The sequence below is a fragment of the Euprymna scolopes genome, chromosome 23, assembly GCF_053919585.1.
Source record: "Euprymna scolopes isolate OS-2025 chromosome 23, ASM5391958v1, whole genome shotgun sequence".
Lineage (NCBI taxonomy): Eukaryota > Metazoa > Mollusca > Cephalopoda > Sepiida > Sepiolidae > Euprymna > Euprymna scolopes.
The window spans coordinates 115,194,900-115,218,495 of record NC_136504.1 but is presented as its reverse complement, the minus strand read 5'-3'; the positions used below and the strand labels follow the sequence as shown (position 1 = coordinate 115,218,495).

General features: G+C 39.2%; 1 protein-coding gene across 1 annotated transcript in view; it reads left to right on the top strand.

Annotated features, from left to right (window-relative positions):
- LOC145246146 (BLOC-3 complex member HPS1-like) overlaps positions 1–21,242 on the top strand; it is a 97,684-nt gene extending 76,442 nt beyond the window's left edge. Inside the window, exons 13-15 of the mRNA XM_080107994.1 lie at positions 1,147–1,260; positions 3,662–3,744; positions 20,563–21,242. Of these exons, the coding sequence (XP_079964120.1) occupies positions 1,147–1,260; positions 3,662–3,744; positions 20,563–20,740 (375 nt within the window). The 3' untranslated portion in view covers positions 20,741–21,242. The remainder of the gene's footprint in view (positions 1–1,146; positions 1,261–3,661; positions 3,745–20,562) is intronic.
- The last annotated feature ends 2,354 nt before the right edge of the window (positions 21,243–23,596 follow it).

Below are 23,596 nucleotides of genomic sequence, written 5' to 3'. Positions count from 1 at the left end.
ATATGATAATCGATAATGATAATTATTAATAATTATTTTGATTAATAATGGTAATAATAGTGGGAAGAAAGTGTTTAAAATTAAAAAATCAAAATGTAAATAATGGATTTCAAAAAATAGAAGTTAAGATGCGAACGGCAAAAGATAAAATAAGTCAAAATATAAGATAAGTTTGGATAATTGATCTGAAACTATCCATGTATGCATTTATATGTATACATATGCATATATGCATGCACATGTGTTTTTTATTCATTTGGAGTAGATTCAAACAAAACAAGTGAAGCATGCATGGTCCCCCATGAGTGCACAGTGAACGAGGCATAAAAAAAATAACTAAGTGCAGCATTACCCGCCCCCCCCTCCATTTAGCCCCAGAAGTCCTCTAAGGCCTTAATATATTTAAATTTGAGTTCAGAACCATGCAAAACTGCTAAATAGATATACACAGAAAATTTGGACAAATATGGCAAAATAGTCCCAAAAAGGGAGTGTTTTTATTAGCCCTAAAAGAGCCCCTGGGGCACACCCAAAAGTTATCGCGAAGTATAGACAAACAAAATTATATAGAAATTAGTTAGTTACAACTTTTCAGGAAGTTTTATAAAAATCCAAGGCATCAATTTTTTTGTTTTGTTTTAATAAGCACAAAAAGTGTTAATTTTAACCATTTTAACCCGAAGGCACCCCTAGAGGAGAGGCAACCGTTCTGTTACTTTTTTTTACTCATATCATGTTTAATGTTTGTGCAAAATTTAAAAAAATTCCAAGGCATTGTCATTGAGAAACGTGTGGAGAGACAAACAGAGAAGGGTGAATTTACAGGTCCACCCTCCTTTTGTTGGAGACCAATAATTAATCGATCATTATTAATTCTAGAACACAGCTGTTACGAGTAAAAACTCGTATTGTGTACTATATTTATTTCAATTAGATTTATAATAGCTATAATTAATTATACCTGTAAAATAGGTATTACACATGGATTTAATAAATATTCACCAAATTTCAGTTAAAAGGAACCCTTATTATTTTGTAAACAATGATTCAAGCAAACTACATTAACCTCTTATTAAAGATTACCTAGTCTTGCTCAACTTTACTTATTCAGGGATTGATCTCAACTCTCTTCCTTTTTTGCCATAGATTTGGAGAACTGCCCGCCTTATGCAACAAAAATTGTCTCAAGGTTATACGACTGTTCTGTTGAGGGACGGAGACTTCTTTATTTCTTATTACCTTTGGTTTGAAGATAATGCTGTGAGTATATTTATATTTTCTTTTTCTGAAAAATAAGAAAAACGAATTTCCCTCATTGAATCGTTTATATAAAACACTTTTTGAACCAATCAAATTTGGTGCCAAATTTTGTATAATTTAACTAGCAATAAAGGCAGCTTGGTTAGTCGACTAACTCCCGGCCGTAACGCTACTGGAAGTGGTGACAAGCCAAATCGGTTCCTTCATTTTTATTTTTCTTCAATATTCCTATTGTGAAACGATTTATTGAAATAAAATATAAGAAAAGGACATTATTAAAAAATATACAAGAAAAAATTAACAAAATTGTAAAAATAACAATTTTTATTTGTGGTTTGAATAACAAAATTAAAAAATAAATTTTTATTTTATTTGAAATTTTATAAGCAATATATGTGTATGAAATTATAAAAAAATTTTTTTTTTTAATTTTTAAAATAAGTTTATTTTAATTTATTAATAAATATGTTTAAAAAGTATAAAAATAAAATTATTGAAATCAAAATAACAAAATTTCAAATGCCATAAAAAAAAAACATATCCAATACATAATATTCCCAAAATAGTCACCACTTATAAAGGCCCAGAGGCCACTCGAGGATAAGGGTTAATAAGTGTACATTAGTCAATGGGAAAATATTGTAGTAATCGTTAGTAGTGGAAATTTGGTAAATTGGATTACTTAAGTGGAACGGCTCATCAAGAATTTGTTTACGTTGGACTTGAAGATGACCATATTGTAGTCAGTTGGAAAGCAGGAAAAGGGAACAGTTCCATAGGCGTTCAGTTCTAATAAAAAAAGCTTTGTTCATGGAATATACGTTTAGAATTAGCCACAGATAAAAAAGGGGGAAATTACTGATAGAAAAAGACTGAGATGAGCAACATCATGTCCGCAAAGAAGAAAGGGGAGGGTGTGAATCCACCTACAGATACGTTTCTACAATTTATCAAGAACCTTCAAATGCGACACAGATTCAACCGGCTAAATATAGCAACAGTACTCATTTATCTTAACAAGAATTCAAAATATTTTTTTGAAGAACTCTCTCAAGTGTTAATTTTCTGGTTGTATATGTGTAAACACGCACACAGATTAACATTTCCACATATACATACACGCACATTGCCACGTATACGTACACACATCGCCTAGACGACACGAGCGCTGATGAACAAGATGCATTTATATAAACACGCATATACACCCACTAATTATACGCTTGGTCCTGGATATGACCTTAAAATATATCCGATGGTGAGGCCCCAGCTTGTGGGCTTTGGGGAGTGTGGAGCCAACCTTTAATTGGCATTGCTCCAGGTCCACTCTGACCCGGAGTGGTAGTACCTGTTAGGATCCCAACTATGGGTTAAATAGAAATCGACTTGAAAAAAACAAATATATTCTATTAAAAAAAATTGTTCTTCAAAATTACTGGATTCGGCATTAAATAACCTGAAAAGGGTTGATATGCCGTAAAACAAAAGCAACCAACCAATTATACGCACAGTATACAAAAATTATCGCAAAGATAGGAGAGTAGGCTGTAGTTAGAAGGAAAACGGTGAGCAGGAAGAGAGTTCCACAACTTCGCGGTTCTTGGAAAGAGGATACTGGAAAAGGAAGCTGTATTATGAGATATAAAAACAGTGAATTGATGAAGACCACTAGACCAATGAGTCAAATGAGCTGGAACAAAGGAAGCAGGGAATAGATCAGACAATTCTCTAAATTTTAATTTTACTGTTAGTTTAAAATCAATAAATATTTATTTTATTATTGCTACCAACAGTGGAAGATTTTGTTTGAAACAAAATCAAAAAAAAGAGAAATATAATTAAAAGAATCGTTTTTGGCATCAAAAAAATAGGCACAAAGTTTTCTGACACTGATTATGATACCCCAAAATATGTGATTTTTTTTCCCCAATTCTGATTAATCGTCCCAACACTAATTCGAAGATATAAAATAGTTAAAGCATAAAAAATTTTGGAAAAAAATTTTTTAACAAAATTTTTTATGCTTTAACTATTTTATTTAATATTTTGGAAAAGTTTTTTTTCCAAAATATTAAATAACCTAAAAAAATGCTAATATACAATAGAACCAGGCAAAATCAAACCAAACTCCACAAATATTTAAATACACAAAGAACTTGAGGAAGAATAACATTTTTTTCAAAAAATGACTGTATTTAGCATTAAATCACCACAAAAAGGGTTGATATGCAGTAAAAAAAAAAAAAAAGCCAGTAAATAATATGAATTTATTTATGCATCTGAATATTTACACATAGCAACTTGTATTCAATTAATTGTTTGCAACTATTTATCATTTCCAAAAAATATTGAGATTCAACATTAAATAATATAAAGGGATAATTCTAATCTTTCTTTGCAGCACAATCCTCTTGTAGTTCAACAGCCATATAAAACGTTAACAAATTCTCCTCCTCCTGGAATTCTTTGCGGCAATCTCTACAGGTCAGCACATGCTTTTCTTGTAAAATTATTGTGTGTGTGTGTGTGTGTGTGTGTGTGTGTGTGTGTGTGTGTTTGTGCGTGTGTGTATATATTTATTTGTTTTTGTTAGCGATACTTTTTGAACGAATTCAATTATTTATACGAAAGTGCATTTGTACCTAAATGCGAGTTAGGAATAATTTTCCTTTTGACCAACTTGGTAGCCCCCCCCCCCAAAAATGGGAGTAGCATATGTATTGTTTTTAAAAATATAATCATCCACTGACACGTGTTTTGCCGTCTACGACTCCTCAGTGGCTGAATCTAGCGAGATTCGAAATCGAGACCTCGTGATAAGAAGCCTAAGCCTCTTCCGATGAACTATCTCTCACAACTACTAATGTACCGCATTTTTACGTAGATGTTTATTTGTTTTTGTTAGTGATACTTTTTGAACGACTTCAATTATTTATACGGAAGTGCATTTTTACCTAAATGCATATTATTTGAGGTTAATATTTTCCAGAGGAAAGTAACCAATGAAGTTTTAACCGGGTTAATACAAGAGTGCTTGATACCAAAGTAGGGTAAGATATACTTTTTATTTGTTTTACATGAGAATTGTGCTACACATTCATGAGCATGTTTTGGTCAGCCAGTTACTGGTAACTAGATACCTCTTCAGACGATATTGTTTATACAAAAGCTTAGTCCGTAACTAGTTATTAGTAACTGACTGACCAAAACATGCTCATGAATGTGTAGCGACATATTAATGCTTATGTAAAACAGATTAAAAGTATACATTAATATTATATATATTAACTGAAATTTTGAAATACTTTCATATTACAGGTTGCATAATACTGTACCTATTTACTATGCCTCCCCACGGGACAGAGTTAGACACCAGGGTCGTTTTTTAACGTGGAGAAAAGGTACAAAAATAAAAATCGTCTCAGTCGTGAAGGATTTCTCCTCCACCGAAAGAGAACAAGAAATAGAAGTGCAGCATCTGAAGAACAGATGGTATTTATTTGCTCCCCCACCGAGCAAATTAGGCACAAGGCCGATTTTTAATGTGAGGAGTGAAGGGAGGGGGAAGGGAAAAAAGGGGACCAGCTCCCGAGAGGTGGGAAATGGGAGCTGGTTAATGGTCAGGCATGTGGGGTTGCCCCCACATCTGGTCTTTGCTAGTCCTAGCTAGTCATAGCTTGCAGTATCTGCCGGAACAGATGGTATTTATTTGCTCCCCCACCGAGCAAATTAGGCACAAGGCCGATTTTTAATGTGAGGAGTAAAGGGAGGGGGAAGGGAAAAAAGGGGACCAGCTCCCGAGAGGTGGGAAATGGGAGCTGGTTAAAGGTCAGGCATGTGGGGTTGCCCCCACATCTGGTCTTTGCCAGTCATAGCTTGCAGCATCTGCCGGAACAGATACTACACTTTGAGATATTAAATCTTTTATTCATGTTAAAAAATACAGTCAAAATTAACGAAGAACAAAAAACTTAGGCACATGGCCAACTCAAAAGGGGGGAATTTTGGGGGTCGTTGGTCATCCTTGTCACTCCAGAACTAAACAAAGTCAAAAGTTTCTCCCAGCTAGTATCTTCTTTCACCATAATACCGCATTCACCCTTTCATATTTGGGGACGTCCTAGTAACTCCCAATTTTTAAAACATTTTTTATTGACGTGTAAAAACAAAAAAGATAACAATAAAATGGTAACAATAATTCATTTGTGTCGAGGGAGGGGGAAGAAAAAACAAAAGGTGATTAGTAGGACCCTCCCAACCCCGTCTAGTTGATAGACTGCCCGTTCCACTAGGTTTGTAAAAGGAACCTCGCTTCTGCGGGTCAGTCTCTAGGTGGGGATGCCCTCTAGATGGGGGTGAATGGAGAAAAGAAAATTTTTTTTTTTTTTGGGTAAGGGATGGAGGTTAGTTTGTATTTCTTTTTCTCCAAGATGGGTAAAATTTAGAGGAAGGGGTGAAAACAAAAATTGCAGGTAAGAGGGGATGGGGATCTTGGAGGCTTCCTAATCGGGGAGGGATGGAACACACACTCAGCTAGCTGAGAGACTACTTGTTTAATTTAACTTTACAGAACTGCGCGTTCCACACCTAGGCGGGGAACACGTATTCAAATTTGGCTCCTCTTCGTACACACAGACTTGCCACATGTATTCATCTTCTGTCAAATGCCGCGCGATGCAGCCTTCTTCTATCACATCTGATCTTCACCCGTAGTTGGTGTTTAAAGAACGCGATCAGATCTTGATCAGAAAAAGACAACACCCCCCGGCAACCTTGCAGACGCGACGTCCAAATCACCATTCTCGCCACGGCCAGGATCGTAACGTAGACCATTTGTCTTTCCCGGTCCCACGGCGGCCTCACGTTGTCCACAACATTGGATACAGTAATTGGGCGAGGATGCTCAGGATCGATGCGAGCTGTCACCCCACTGACATACGACCAGTACTGGCGGAGTTCGCGGCAATCGAAGAAAGCGTGATCCGTAGTTTCCACGGCCGTTGTCCCACAACGGGGACAATCAGGCGACTCCAAAAACCCAGAACTGCATTGTATGTTGTTGAGTGGAAGTGCATTTCGGGCCAATCGCCAGGTCAGAGAGAACTCCGAATTGTTCAGATGACTCGAACCTGGCGCCCAGCTCCACGCGGAGCGGATCTCACTCTGCTGCCACCCCAAACGCGCGCATAGCGGGTCGTCAGCGGCCCCCTTCACTAGATCCCTGTGGAGTTCCCTACGGGTAGCAGTCACAAGGTCACTGGACCTTGGTAGTCGTTTTAGCGCGGCTCGGCACTCTTTCATGTAGGCAGATTCTCCCCACGGCCTGCGACGGCTCTCGATGGAAGGGTCGAGAACGAGGTCGGGGAAGGCGGCAGTAACCACGGGGTGCCACGGTTGGTCCTCCTGCATATAGTGGCTCAGGAAGGCCAGCCTCTCAGCATCTCGATGACACTTCAAGTCCGGCATTCCCAAGCCTCCCTCACACGGACGTTGAATACAGACCTGTCTGCTCACCCAGTGTCTTCCTCTGTCCCAAAGGAGCGAGGACAAGAGTTCGACAAGAGCTTTTAGGTGTTGTGCAGGCAGGGGAAGTACGGTCAGTCGGTAAAGGATGAGAGGAAAGACGTAAGTGGCGCACGCCTCAGCTCTACCCTTTAAGGAAAGTTTCCTAGGAAGCCACGAATTGACTGCAGCTTCCACCTTTGACCGTACCTCCAACCAATTCTTGTCAAGCTGGAGACCCAGTCCGAACCACACGAACCGGACCGGGCCATCTGTCCAGCTGAAGGGCGCAGGGAGGTTTGCGTTGCCACTCCATGCGCCCAACCGCAGTCCTACCGACTTGTTGCGGTTTATCTTGGCCCCTGTGATTCTTTCATACTGTGTGAGTGCCTCCGACACGACCTCAATGTCTCTGAAGCCCGACGCGAAGATCGTGACATCATCGGCGAACGCGGATACCTTGGCAGCTGAGCCGCCAGGCAGAGCCATTCCGCGCAGGGCCGAATTTGCCTCCCCATGTCTCAGCTTGCGGAGAAGAGGCTCCAAAGCCAGGACATAAAGCAGGGGCGACAGCGGACAACCCTGACGAACCGACCGAGAGATAACAAAGGGTTTCGAGCGCTTTCCGTTGACTTGCACGACAGCCATGGGCTGTCGATACATTATGGAGATCCACTTGCAAAAGTCCGGTTTAAAACCGGCGGCCTCTAAGACAGATACCAGGAAACGATGGTCGACCCTATCGAAAGCTTTGGACTGATCTAAGTTTATCAGCGCGGCTTCCGTGTCGTCATCTATTCCCCCCTCTAGGATCATGCGGATCAGGTGCAAGTTGTTCTGAATCGATCTCCCCTTCACAGTGTAGTTCTGTTCCGGTTCAACCAACTCGTCGATAACAACCTGCAGTCGATTTGACAGGACCTTGGCCAAAATCTTCAACTCTGTGTTTGGCAGAGTTATGGGCCTGTAGTCGTCTAACTCTTCCCCTCCATGCCCGTCACCTTTCTTCAGCAATGTGATCACTCCCTTGGTCACCTGCCCTGGGATGGATCCCTGAGCAAACCAATGGTTGAACATATCCGTCAGAAGAGGCAGAAACATGGGCGACAGCCTCAAGTACAGTTCGTATGGCAGACCATCAAGTCCTGGCGATCTGTCACAGCTGACCTGCTTCAGCGCAGTAAAGACCTCCCGCTCCGTCACCCGGCCCTCGCAACCAGCCGCTCTAGCCGCCTCGAGGCGGGGAGAGTCGGCCAAATAGTCGCTAAACTCAAGGACCGGAAGATCGGGCTGCTGCGTAAAACGCTCCTCGAAATGTTCTCGAAACCCCTCGCAGATCTCCCGAGTCGATTCCAGGGTGTGTCCATTCGGATGTTTGATTTTTGCAATGTATTTGTCCGAGCCACGCCTAGAAACCTCACGGCGCACGTCTGCATCAGAATTGACTGCTTCGTTGCCTATCTTTCTAAGCCTAGCTCTAACTACTTGGCCTTCGTAATGCTCGCTAGTCTCGCGTAGAAGGTCCTGCTTAGCTAGTTCCTGACTAACCCTATCACCCTCCCCCGTAGCCTGGGCTAGTTTCTGCTCTAGCTTCTTCTTCGTCTTGGCCTTATCTAGTGCGAGGCGCTGGGCATACTTGACGGAGAAGCTTCTGATCTTGGCTTTGAGACCTAACCACCACTTACTCCCGGTAACCGCCCCCACTAGTGCCTTTTTAATCAATTCTCTTAACTGATCTTGGAAGTCTTGTATCTCCAGAAGGGAGGTGTTTAACTTCCAGTACCCCGCTAACTTAGGCCTATTTCCTAGCTTCAGCCGGGCCATAACTAATTTATGGTCCGTCTGGCCTAGCCAAGTGAACGTGGGACAAGATAAGAAGTCTACTTCGCCTCTCCTAACTAACATCCTGTCCAAATAGGTATTTGGATAGGAGGAAACGCTATTGGTCCACGTCCACATCTCCCGCCCCGGATGCTCGAACCGAAACCTGTCGACCAGACCGCATCTAGCCATCAGATCAGCCAAGCTGGACTCGCACCTCTCTGATCCTCTAGCATCGCCTCCTACCTTATCTATCTCGGGGTCTAAGATGGCGTTCCAATCTCCTATTAGCACTACCCGCTTCCGACAATCTACAAACGCGTCAAGCTGACTGAAGAATGAGACCCTCTCACGAGCGGTGCTGGGCGCATGAACCGCGATCACCCGAAACACAGAATCTTTTACGGCAACATCGGCCACAACCAGCCTGCCCACCGCATCTCTATGGACAACGTCGACCGTCGCCGACAGGGTACGTTTAACCAGCACGGAAACTCCCTTCCCCTGCGGGCTGCCATATGCTGAGAAAACCTCAAAATCTCTGGCCAGCACCTGACAGTCCACAGAGGAAACGAAATGCGTCTCCTGAATCGCAGCCACATCCACTCCCAGGGACAAGAGGTCGTGCCGGAGGCGAGCCGCCCGGCCCGGTGATCTCAAGCCCCTCGCATTCAAACTAGCCAAATTCAAAGCCATGGTACCTACCTTAGGGTGTGTCACACTCAGCTCCGAAGTCAGCTGGGGAGAGGACGCCGACGTTATGTGCCATGCTCAAGGTGGTCAGGTTTTTCATATCCTGACCTTCTCTCGCAATGCCGCCAACGTCCAAAGGATAAATTAATTTTATGGCCCTGTAGAGTGACGGATGGACCAACACGGGGACCCTTCCCTTGCATTGTTTTGACAGTTCATCAAGAGAAGGGTCATTTTTTTTCACCAGTTCAATTCCCGGAAACGCCCCTTCAGCGGCCTGCAGCCTTGTCCACAAGTTGGTCTTGCAGGCCTCTGGAGTTCTGACAAAAGTTATTAGGAGTGGGGCGTCCGGGAAATTTGAGGGGATATTTACATCTTTCCCCTCTATCTGTTTGTAATCGAGCAGAGGTTTTAAGTTTTTCCTCTGCCGATGGGAAATGTCTGTGGCCACAGATAGAGGGTCTACATTACATAGTTCCTCGGGGGCAAGGACCTTTGGTCTGCAAGAGGCAGAGGAGTCTCTCCTCTCCCTCGGTTCATTCTTTTCATTTTCTTTTTGGGGTAGTGGCTCAGTTTGCCTTGGTGTGGGGACGGGTGTTTGTGTGGTGCCTGGTGTTGGTGTTGGTGTGGTGTCTAGTATTGGTGCGGTGTTTGGTGTTGGTGCGGTGTCTGGTGTTGGTGTGGTGTCTCGTGTTGGTGCGGTGTCTGGTGTTGGTGCGGTGTCTGGTGTTGGTGCAGTGTGTGGTTTGGGGGTGGAAGTGGATTTTGTTGTTAGGGGTGGTGTATGTTCACAGGGAGTGGGGGGCCACCTTTTCTTCCTCTTTTCTTCTTTTGTTTTTCTTTTTCATTCTTTCGAATGAACCGGGGAGAGGTGAGGTTGAGTTCCTCTCCCTCTCACTTGCGGATTCATCCTCAGAGGAGCAGTCTTTTCTCCGCTTGATCCCCGTCTCGATTGGTGTGGGGACCGTTGGTTGTGTCTGCTCCTCTATTTGCTGCTGCAGCTGTTTTTGTTGTTGCTGCTCTCGCTGGTGTCGTTGCTGCTGCTGCTTCTGCTGCACTTGCTGATTTTGCTGCTGCAGTAGTTGTTGCTGCAGTTGTTTCCGCGGCATTGGCTGCGGTGGCTGTTGGTGTTGCTGCATTTGCAGAGGCTCCTGCCTCGATTTTTGGGCTGGTGGTGGGACGGTGGCAGAAGGGATTATGTGTTTCCGCTTTTGTCTCACTACCGTGCTCCATTCTTCCCCCTTGGCCTCCTGGGTGGTTTGGGTTTTCCTTGGAGCTGGGGTTGGTGTTGCAGTTGCAGGGGTTGTTGCCGCCTGTTTTGGTGCGGGCGTTGTCTCAGGGGTTGTGGCCGCCTTTTGGGTTGTTGGATTAGGGGTTACCCTTTGGGGGCAACTCCTAGCCATGTGGCCCTGCTTTTGGCAGAACCAACAGTGTGGACGACGGCCCTCCACCACTACCGTTATGCTGGCGTCTTTGTATGTCAGCAGCGGTGGTATTGCTTGAAAACCTTCCCTCTTCAGCCTCATTGCTATTGTGTAGCAGCCCAGGTGAGTCCCAGTTTTTGACCGTACTGGGGTCACCTGTTCTACCTCACCGTACTGGCTGAAGAGGCATCCTAATACTTCCGCAGGTATTTGGGTTGGCACATTAAATACCTGCACCCGAGTCCTTCTCTTGCCCTGGTATTCAGGTGTTAGTTTGACTCTCCCATGCTTTATTTCTTGGAGGGAGAGTCTTTCCGCATCATCCTTGGTGGGTAGGAGGATGTCCCACACAGCGAAGCTCCTCTGGTACAGGTATAGTACTGGGATGTTAAGTTTGTGGAGAAGCCCCGCCATGTCTTCCTTCTTCATTCCTAGGAGGCGGTTTTCCGGTATATCGGAAATGGCAAAGGACAGGACTCTGCCCTCAATCGCCTCCCAGGCCCCTGGTATGGGTTTTATATCTGCCCCCTCTATGTATTGTCTGTACTTTGTCAGGTACAGGTCTCTATACTCTTGAGGGGACAGTTGTTTTTCTACAGTCTTCCCCCACGCAGACCCTCTTGTTGGTGTTGGTATGGGGTCTTTAGTGGGGTTAGATCGTTTTTGGTCTTTTATGGAGGTCGCCCCTGCCTGTTTATTGGCGACGCTTCCTGCCTCCCCAGATGTCTTGGTCAGTCCTTTTGTGGGAGTGTCACATTTTTGGGCGGCGGCTCCCTTTTTAGTGTCTTTTTCGGGAGCAGCTTCCCGTTTTGGGGAGTCGGCCTCTTGGAGAGCATGATCCTTTTTGTTTACTTTGAGGCCATCTGCCCCTTCCTCGTTTGTGAGGTCCAGGCGGTATGCCCCCTCATTTTCTTGATCTGCTCCCCTTTTGGGAGAGCAGCCCTCCTGGGGAGCGCTGTCCCCTTTATTGTCCTTTTGGTCCGGCACCTCCTCCTTTTTGTGGTTGGAGTGAGATGCTACGACCGATTTTGGTTTTGCTCCCCTTTGGGGGGAGTCGCCCTCGGGGGGAGCTGTTGTTAAATTTTCCCCCTCCTGGGGAGCGTCCAATGGTGTCATACCTGGGCGGTACGCCCCATCAGCAGTTGTTTTTTCTCCTGTTGGGGATTCGTCCTCTTGGGGAGCAGTAGCTCCCTGGCTGGGGGTATCCATATTGGTGGGCCCCTGGCTGAGGGTATCCATATTGGTGGCCCCCGGGCTGGGGGTGTCCGTTTTGGGTCACTCTTTTAAAAAATTCACTGAAAAAAGTGACGTGGAATCAGTGTCCAAAGTGGGGAGCCGACTTTGGCGCCAAAAAGAGGTGGCGCCAAAAGGCGGCAAGAGGGGAGATAGTACTGAGAGAGGGAGTGGGAAGTTAGTGGAGGGAAGAGAGAAGGTGTTTCCGACCCTCCCTTGCGGGAAGGTCGTAAATTATCAGCTCGGATCCCCCCCCCCCGTGGGGGAGGGGGGAGAGCAGAGAAAGACAGACAAAGTGGGGGTGCGGACAGAACGCAACCCAAAAAGCTGGTCAGGTGTTCCGGGCACGAGAATGTGTCGCCAGAACAGCACTGCCTCGCACGATGTAGGTATCAGAACAGATGGTATTTATTTGCTCCCCCACTGAGCAAATTAGGCACAAGGCCGATTTTTAAAGTGAGGAGTGAAGGGGAAATGGGGACCAACTCCCCGGGGAGTAGGGGAGCTGGATGGTGACAATTGGTATGAAGGGTTGCCCCTACATTGACCAAGGTCTTATATGTGGAGTTGCCCCCACATATGGTCTTTGCTTGCAGTATCTGCCGGAACAGATACTACACTTTGATCTTGTCCCGAAGGCCAAGAAAGAATACTGTAAACAACCCAATTACCATTACTTACTAGTCTAGAAAATATATTGTATATTTCATTTATATTTTAATATTTGAATATTGTATATTTCATTTATATTTTAATATTTGAATATTGTATATTTCATTTATATTTTAATATTTGAATATTGTATATTTCATTTCTATTTTAATATTTGAATATTGTATATTTCATTTCTATTTTAATATTTGAAGGGACCTACGGAATATGTTTTCTCTCTTGTTGTAGAGTCTACAACAAGAGAGAAAACATATTACAATGTAGACCTATATTCTACGGATTAATTCATTTGAAATTTAAAAACTCTCCATTTGGTGTGGATTATGACTTTCTTTCTTTATTGTCTTGGATCTTACGATCGTACCATATTTAAACATTTTACAACCGGGCGACACTGGGTGCCCCCGTGTGTGTGTGTGTATATATATATATATATTATTCTTTATACAAATAGTCATATCCTGCTATGATGTGCAGACCGTTTCAATCATATTTGATTTCAGTTTTAATTTTTGTATTTCAACTCTTCTTGCCTGATAAAATCAAATATGATTGAAACGGTCTGCACATCGTAGCAAGATATGACTGTATTTACATAAAGAATAAAAAAATAGAATTTGCTCTCTTTGATTTAGCACTATCAACGATCATTATTGAAATTCAATTTTTGGATATTTTCCTACCTGGAATATATATATATATATATATATAATTAAGTAATGTGATTTATAATTTAAAAATTAAAAAAAATTTTTAAATTTAAAAATCAAATTTTAATTAAATTAAAAATCAGTTTCATAAGAAGGAACAACAACAAAGTCAATTATCTGTACGATTGTTTCGGAAATCCGTGCTTTTTATTTGTGGTATACATGAAGTCACGTAGAACAATTATACATAGTTTTTTTGGTAAGCACGGTCTCCTCATCAGCAAATTTAGGAGGATTTCTATTGAATTGAAAAGACACCAAAAATAAACCTAGCATTAAAAGTAAGGCAGATGAATCTTTTAGTTTTTCTTTTTTTGTAATCAGGAACTGTGTTTAAAATAGTCATTTAGATGTTTGCTATTACATTAAAATACACTTAGCTCTTTAGACTATTATTCAAATCTCCTTTAAATTATATATATATATATATATATATATATATATATATATATATATATATATATAAAGTGAAAGTGACTGTCTGCCTGTCTATCTACATTTCCCTACACAATAACTCTGTTAATTTTCAGTCTACAGACTCAAAATTTGATATACAGGGTAGTAAGATTTGGGAAAATCTTTGTAATCGGTTTTCGGCCAGAAATTTGGCTGTTAAGGGGTCACAGTTCAACAATTTGACCCTTTGAGAAATCTACCAAACTCTTCCGCCAATTTTGGGTCTAAACACTTGAAATTTTAGATATAGGTTCCTTGGACATGGATCTAACTTGATAACTTGATTTGAACCCAAAACAATAAATGTTAAGGGGTCATAATAGGGGTCAAAGGTTTTAAAAAATTTGACCTCTGAGGGCTCTACCAAATTACTCAGACAATTTCTAGTCTAAACATTTGAAATTTTACATAAAGGGTAGTCAGAGATAGAGCAAGCTTTTTAATCGGTTTGGGTCGAAAATTTGAGCTACAAATATATAAATCTATGTATGTTTACATGTCTGTCTAAAACTTTCGACAGAGGCAACGGATTTTCACAAGATCAGTATCGTTTTGAAGCTTGACCCTTATACGAATACCGAAAAATTGGCTGAAAACATTAATATCTTCACCCTCAGCTGGGCACTTTTCAACAGGGAGGGGTCGCTTTTTTCGCTGATATTTTCCAAAGTCATCTCCTCTTTTCGATTGTCTAGCCTTAATTTAAACCTACGTCACTTCCGGTTTGGCGGTGGTCGTAACAGCAAAGACGTCAGGTTTTTTTCACATTCTTTTCCTCCTTTGTGATACGAGTTTGAGCCGGGCACCCATGCTAGTATATAATATATATATATATATATATATATATATATATATATATATATATATATATGTGTGTGTGTGGGGTCTGAATTTTATCTTTTCTTTATTGCCTTGAATTTTACCACTTTGCCTGTTTTTCTTCATTGAAACTCACTACACCGTGGAATATCCTTTCTTAATCTTGGTTTCTATTAGGCTTTTCATGCAAGTTTTTTTAGTTTTTTAATCTGTGTTAAATAGCAAAATTTATGACTGCCTATAAACATTATTTTGCTATAAAACATTTCCTCTGAGATGAGCCATTTATTGAAAATTCATGGATTAAGGAAAAAACTTTAAATTTTTTGTATCCCTTGTCAAAGAATAAATTTGTAAATTTTTTTAATTTACAGAATTTAATTTAAAATTTTCATTCACATTATATATATATATATATATATTTTTTTTTTTTTTTTTTTTTTTTTTTTTTTACAAAGGCATCACCACATTATCAAGGCCCAGAGGCCACTCAAGGATAAGGGTTAAAGAGTGTACAATAGAAGTTGGTCAATATAGTAATCATTAGTAATGAAAATTTGGTAAATTTAATAACTTATATGGAACGGCTCATCAAGAACTTATTTACCTTAGACTTGAACACAACCATATTGTAGTCAGCCGGAAAGCAGGAAAACGGAAGACAATTCCACAGGCGTGCAGTTCTAAGAAAGAAGCTTTGTTCATGGAATCTATGTTTAGGTTTAGGCACAGATAAAGAGTGGGGGAAATTATTGATAGTGTTTACAGCTAGACGAGTGTTTCTTGTGAAAGTTTGGCGAGGGGGGACCATAGATTGAAGCTCAGTTGAACACTTTCCATGAAAATAACGATACATCAGAGACAAACTCGCAACATCTCTTCTGTGAGATAGAGGTTGTAAGGAGGAGAAAAGGACATCTCCTACGAGGCTACGAAGTCTATTTTGAACTCTATCAAGGCAGGACAAGTCCTTTCTAGCAGCTCCTGCCCAGATGTGGCAACAGTATTCCATCCTTGGACGTACCTGGCTCTTATATAGATAGAGAATAGCATCAGCAGTGAGATATCTACTGGATCGATAGAAAGATCCCACCATTTTTCCAGCGGCCTTGGCAACAGATTTGATATACGTGTTCCATTTAAGATCAGGAGTAATGGTCAAGCCCAGAAGCTTGTCAAAACTTGAGGCCTCCTGAAGACGAGAGCCATTCATTTCAATTGATGACAAATGTGGATTAAAATGTTGATGATGTAAAGAGAGAAGCTTGGTTTTAGATGCATTAAAAGTAACCAGCCACTCCTTTCCCCATTGTACTACATGCTCAAGATCAGAGGAGAGAGAATTGGAGAGTACTTGCTCGTTTACTGTCTTAAATGTGGTACCATAAATGGTAGTGTCGTCAGCATAAATGTCTACAAATGATGTAAGGATATGATTTGGAAGATCATTAATGTAGATCAGGAAAAGAGTTGGGCCCAGGATGGATCCCTGAGGGACACCGGCATTAATACTGTGAGCTTCTGATTTTTGCCCCTCAACTACTACTCTTATGAACCTATCAGAAAGAAATGATTTAATAATTGAGAAGACTTTTCCAGCTATACCATAGCTAGCGATCTTATGAAGTAAACCTTTATATATATATATATATATATATATATATATATATATATATATATATATATATATATACACACATGCAAATTCAATTTAAATCCTGTAAATTAGAATTTACATCAATTTATTATTCAACTAGGAATACAAATTGAAAACTAAAAAAATTTTCCCTATTCCATGGATTTCAAAGAATGGCTCTTTTCGTCAGAGGAAAGTAGTTAGCAAAATAATATTCATAAGCAAGCTATAATTTTGCACATAAATTGAGAACTACAAACTATAAATGAAGTCATATTTGCATAAAAGTTGACAATAATGCAGAAATGTTAAAAGGATATTGCAAATGAAGTCCCGGCTCAAATGAAGAAAAAGTTTTTAAAATGTGGTACAATCCATTATCTGATCATAAAATATGCTTAAATGTGACATTTTAATTTATACAGATATCATATATCTTACTGTAGAGCTAATTCTCTATTGATTATTATATTGTACCCAATATGTAATAGCGATTTCAAGTTTTAAAAAAATATATAACTTGGGTGCCATCAGCTGGAATTGAAACCAAAACATTTAGCGCTCCAGAAGTTTTTGCTTCCATATTGGGCGGCTTTAAGAAATTGACTTCCAAACTAATCTATCTCTGGCCAGGTCTTTATTTGTATTATCCCTCTTTCTTTCAACTTCATTTTTATCTTCCTTTCATGTTTTTCTTGGCCTTCTTTTTGTGCAGAGGCAGTTCACAAGAGAAAGCCAGTGTAAATATGGGGTGGGGGGAATAATAAGAATGGACTTGTAAGAAAAAGGGATAAAGACCTGGCCAGAGATAGGTTACTTTTTGAAGTCAATCTCTTAAACTCCTCCAACACCTGGCTGCGTGTGAAACGAATGTTAAACCAAATATAATTATGAGTTACTCCTGATCTGAAATGGAGCACATACATTCTGTTGTCAAAATTGCTGGAAACATGGTTGGATCATTCTACCTCTCCAGAAGCTATCTCATTACCGATGCAATCCTCTACCTGTATAAGAGCCAAGTACATCCTGGTCATCTGAGCTCCAATTTATGGTCCAAACTTTCACAAAAAAAAAAAACTCATCTAGTTAAAAACCACTATCAATAATTTCCCTTACTCTTTATCTGTGCCTAAACCCAAATGTGGATTCCATGAACAAAGCTTCTTCCCGATAACTGCCCGCCTGTGGAACTTTGGTCTGCTTTCCAGCTGACTACAATACGGTTGTCTTCAAGTCCAATGTAAACAAGTTCCTTTTTAACCATCCTCTTAAATAATCAAATTATACCAAATTTCCACTACTAACAATTACAACGCTATTATCTCAATGACTACCATCCATACACTCATTAACCCTTATTCTCGAGTGGCCTCTGGGCCTTGATAAGAGGTGACTCCTTTACAAATAAAGGAAAAAATTTTTTCGGTGGTCTGACTCTGGCTTGAGATATTTTTAGTTTTATGGTCCTCCCTCCCCCTCTGGTCCTGGATATGACCTTAAACTATATCCAGTAGTGAGGCTCCAACTTGCGGGCTTTGGGGAGTGTGGAGCCACCCGTTAATTGCTATTGCTCCCAGGTCCATTCTGACCCGGAGTGGTAGTACCTGTTAGGGTCCCAACTATGGGTTAAATAGAAACCGACTTGAAAACAACAAATATATTCTATTAAAAAATCTTTCTTCAAAATCTTTGGATTCGGCATTAAATAACCTGAAAAGGGTTGATATGCCATAAAACGACCAACCAACCAACCAACCAACCCTCCCCCTCTCTTTCATCAGCGAAACTTCTAACAACTACACGCCCATGCAGCTCAGCACATGTTTACAATACAACCACAAGGCATAATACTATTTAATATGTATCGAGAAAGATTTGGACGATGTAATGTAGATACCTCAAGCGCTGGAGAAGTTCCATCAACGTTGCCTGCTGAACATTCTGAACATCTCATGGGAGGACTATCGCACTAACCTCAGTATCCTCCAAGAGGTCAACACCACCAGCATCGAAGCCATTGTCGTTAGGAACCAGCTGAGATGGTCGGGCTACATTTTCAGGATTTCGGATTCCCGGCTGTTGAAGCAACTGTTCTATTGGCAGCTAAAATAAGGAAAGCGCACTTGAGGAGGCCAGAAGAAACGATACAAGGATCTTCTGAAAACAAACATGAAGAAGCGTTGCATAACCGACATGTGGAAAGAGAACAAAATAAAACAAATGCACTGTGGAAGGCAGTTCCAGAATCGGCCACCGCAGCACACAACTACCATTTTCACTGCTGAGGGGTTGCTGAGAGAGAGAGAGATAACAATAATAATAAAAAAAAAAAGTAACTTTTTTTTTTTTTTTTTTTTTTTTTTTTTTTTTTTTTTACATTTTCACACCAAACAAGGCACATTGCCACTTTGGTGTAGGGAGCTACTATCAGGGGCAGCAACTACTGGGGCACTATGTAGGGATTTGGGCAGCAAGATGCCGGTTCACGTTGCACTTGAACTTCTGCATGTCAGTACAGTTAGGGAAGCAGGAACCTGGAATGGAATTCCAGAGTCTAGCGGTTCTGGGGAAGAAACTACTGGAGTAGAAAGATCTTTTACATCTAGGGATCTCTACTGTGTGGGGGTGGGATTTAGCTGCCTGTCAGGTTTGTCGAAAGTGTCTACGTCGTGGGGGCACAAGTGTCTGCAGTTCGTCAGAGCATTCACCATTAAAATACTTGTAGAACAGGCAGAGGGATGCAACATTTCGTCGATGGGACAGAGGCTGAAGCTTAGATGCCAGTTCAGGGCCTATCAGATTGGCGACTCTTTTTTAAACCTTGTCTAGGAGCGAGAGACTAGTAGCAGATGCACCAGCCCAAATGTGACAACAATACTCCATACATAGGCGAATGGTGGCCTTATAGAGGTACAGGATACTTTCAGGTGTCAGTAGCTTTCTAGCACGGTAGAGAGAGCCTACCTTTTTCGCAGCAGCCCTGGCAATGTTTTCAATATAATTGTTCCAGCTCATTTTAAAAAAAAATTTAACGCTCTGCAAATTCACTTTTATCTCCGTCAAACAATCAAAGCCAAGCTCAATGGCTGACTCAACAAGTCAAATTTAATTTGTAAAACCTATTTTTTTTTTCTTTACTAGGGTGATGTCACCACTTGTCAAGGTCCAAAGACCACTTGAGTTGATGGTTAATGAGTGTTAGGTAGATGGTGGGACAACACCGTAATGATCGCTAATGGTGGAAATTGGGTAGAATTTTATTTAAGAGGATGGCTCAACAGAAATTTGTTTACATTAGACTTGATAACGACCATATCATAGTCAGCTGAGAAGCATCCCTGCACTCTGCTCATGGAATTTTCGTTTAGTTTTAGGCATAAATAGAGAGTAAGCGAAAGTGTTTTTTTTTTTTTTTACTTTATACATAGAAGTCATCACTTATCAAGGCCCAGAGGCCACTCGAGGATAAGGGTTAATAAGGAACAAAAGTAGCGTTTTCAATGGCAAAATTTAACAAATTTTTAATCGCTGAACTTTATCGAAAGCTAAGACTATTTTTAATAGTTTGCATTGAAGACGGAAGTTTTTAGCAGATAAGTTGTTTAATTGTGATATGCAGTATCTGTTTTATTAGATGCAAATGTTATTATTTATATTTCAGTTTTTAATTTATATTTTTTTATTTGATTGAATTTCTTAATAGATTTTTTTAATAGATTTTCTCATCCATGAATGTACTCCTAATATCTAGCAAGTTGATTTTAAATATAGTATAAATAGGTTCGACAATGCTATTTGTTTTCAGTTAGTGAGATGGGAATTTATCACCAAACTTTGCCTCATACAAGTATTGATAGTGGTTGTAGGTAGATGAGTGTTTTTTTTTTTTTTTTTTTTTTTTGCAAATGTTTTACTGGCGGGGGGGAGCATAGATAAAAGCTCAGTCAATCATTTGCATCATGAAGATATTGATAAAGCAGAGATAAACGTTTGTTAATGAATAACATATTTTTAATGGAATAACATGTTTTTAATGGAATAACATGTTTTTAATGGAATAACATTTTTAATGAATAACATGTTTTTAATGAATAACATATTTTTAATGGAATAACATGTTTTTAATGGAATAACATTTTTAATGAATAACATGTTTTTAATGAATAACATGTTTTTAATGGAATAACATGTTTTTAATGGAATAACATGTTTTTAATGGAATAACACGTTTTTAATGGAATAACACGTTTTTAATGGAATAACACGTTTTTAATGGAATAACATGTTTTTAATGAAATAACATTTTTAATTTTTTTTCTTTTTTTACCTTTAGGCAATTGATCCGTCAATGTTTCCCAACTGCCGTTCCTGGTTCCGTGCATTGTTTTGAACTAATCTGCATACATATTGGCATCGTGCCGACGAATATCGTCTCCGTTCACATTCAGCAGTTATCAAGCCGCTTATGGGAAATGGCTGGAGATGGACTGGCTCCAATCAGCCTGCTTTAACCAAAACCTCATTTAAACATTGCCTCGTTTTCAGTGAATTTAAAAAAAAAAAATAATCCTTTTACAGTAATCCTTACGCATCATATTTATTTATTTATATTTTCTGAAATCCAAACAAGACAATATTTCTGTACATTTTTGGAGAAAAGGAATTTTGGTAAAGTGGCAGTATTGTTAGGAGACAAGAAATTGAAAACAAAGATAAAATAACTGATAACTTTACTGAAATGTACAAAAAAAAATTTTCTGTGAACTTGTATACTTTTAAACATTGTAAAATTTATTAGCTGTGAATTTATCGTTAAGTTTACTTATTGAACACACACATGCAAAAAAAAAATGAATAAAATACTGTCCAATATTTTAGAGAAGCAGTTGCTTAGCCTTGAATAGCTTCAGGCTGAAAAGAGTGTTTTAAAAAAAACAAAAAAAAAAGAAAACTGACTGACTTTCTACAGCTAACTTAGTCTCTGGGTGGGGACTAAGATTTTTCATTAGTGTTAGAGTAATTCATATATATATATATATATATATATATATATATATATATATATATTATTCAATTATTTATTTTATGAAGTGCCACTAACAAGAGAGGACCAAGCAGACATTTTGTTTTTCATTTGTCTAAAAGGAGAACTTTAAACAAAAATTGAATTATAAAAAAGTTTCATGAGATTTAAAATATACAGGTCAGTAGAAAATTTAATTTTAATGGATTTGGGTAAAATTATTTGCTGTACATAGTTTTTTTTTTGTCTTGTTTTTTTTTTCTCAGCAGTTAACTATACTGCAACTTTACTGGCCTTTCTGATCTGGCTAGAAAAACAAGAGTCTCAACAAAAACGGTATCAGCTAAAACCAACAATAGCTTTCTTTACAACAACAAAAAAGTGCCTTATTTTTATTTTTTTTAAATATATTTCGCAATTTTTGAGATAAGGATTGATAATTTGTGTTATTTGGACTACTGTTCTCATCTTCGGCCTTATTTTATTTACCTCCTTCCGTGCAGGTTGGACACAAGGTCAAGTGTGGGTTTGATGAAAGTGTTTCCGTGGATCAAACCTGTTACTTCCAGGTTTTCAATTTGTATCATTAACTACTTAATACCTTCCCCTCAAGACGAGTACAGTAATCTGAAAACAAAAAACAAACTAATACATTTTTAAAAAATAGTTCAAATTTTGGTGTCCATGTTAAATACTTAGAATCTCTGCAGTTTGATTTTAAAAAATGAATGGAGGTAAAAATAAATTTTTTAGCTGTATTTTTAAACTTTTATAAATAAAAAAAAGAAAGAAAAAAGTAGGTTACCTCTGCCGTGCTTGGAAAATACATCATTCTATATGCATGAGTATTGTTGCCACATCTGGGCTAGTGCACCAATCACAAGTCTTTCCTGCTTAAAAAGAAAGAATCGAAACGAGAACCTCGTAATTTAATTCATCCCATACTGTCTATCAAATTCCAGCCCCTGTCCCATCACTGCAATTTTGCATCTCTGTACTTGTTTTATAAGTACTTTAATATGGAATATGTGTTCCAATGAACTTGTTGCACTGCAGTACCCCCACCCCCAAATGTAAATACCCCCTGATCGAGCCTTCAGTCAACAAAATCCCACCCCTTCACTGTTGAGATACCCAGATACTTGAGGACTTTCTACTCTAATAGTTTTCTTTTGAACTGTGAGCTTTTTGGAATTCCATCCCTATTACCTTTTTCTCTGGTCATAACAACATGCAGAAATTTAAATGTAATGCAAATAAATATTTTGCCACTCAACTCCCCACTTGAGATGTCCTTGTAAGTATGACTCCAATACACAGTGGCGTCTTACATCTTATTTCTCACTTAGTGACAATTGGCTTGTTTGGGATGAATAAAAAAATTAAAAAAATTTAAGCAAATGGCAATAACTGCATCTTTGTGTATGAGAAATTTTTTCCTGCTGAGATGGTTTGCTAATGGGTTGGGAGACCAAGGTTCAATTCTACGTCAAGTCATATCAAAGATCCTAAAAATGTTACTTTGTACCCCACTTGCTAAACACTCGGCATTATAGAGTAAGGATCAAGAATAAGTGGAGTAATCTTGCGAAAGGAGTCAAGTCCTCTCCTGCGTATCTCTGAAAATAACCAATGAAAAGGGAGCCTTCAGGTTGCCCTCAACTATGGACGATCAATTTACTTTAATTTTCTCATGTTCCCAAATCAGAAATGCCCGAAAATTGTTTCCTCGAAGTATCAGAAAGCATTTCAATTTAGTGATGATTTATTTATTTTTTTAACGTTTCGTATTGCAGAGAAGCAAATATGGCGAATACTTGTGATGCTATCGTCTAGAAATAAAATTACAACTTTTCATTTATATATGTTTGTAACGGATACACATCAGCTGATTAAGATATTATGGTGGAATTTATTATAATAATAATTACTGATAGAACCCATGGAAATTCCACGTTAGTTGAAAATTTTTAAACACTTAAAGTGTATAAAAAATAAAATAAAACAAATAACGACAAATTTAAAACAATTTTTTTATTTAATTAATTGGAAAGCTTATTGAGATGAGTATTTATTAATTTATTTATTGCGGACTATTATCCTCATTTTTTAGTTTAGCATTTTATTTATTTATATATATATTATTTATATATTTATTTTGTATTAATAAAAAAGTGAATCTGTATCATTTATTCTACCATTTTTTATATATATATCTTAATTTGCTTCAGTTTGTGTCTATCCGCTACACCTCCACATTGTATTAACTACTATGAATTTAAATGTCTTTTTTATACACAATAAACTATGCTTCAAGCAAACTACATTAGCCTCTTATAAGATT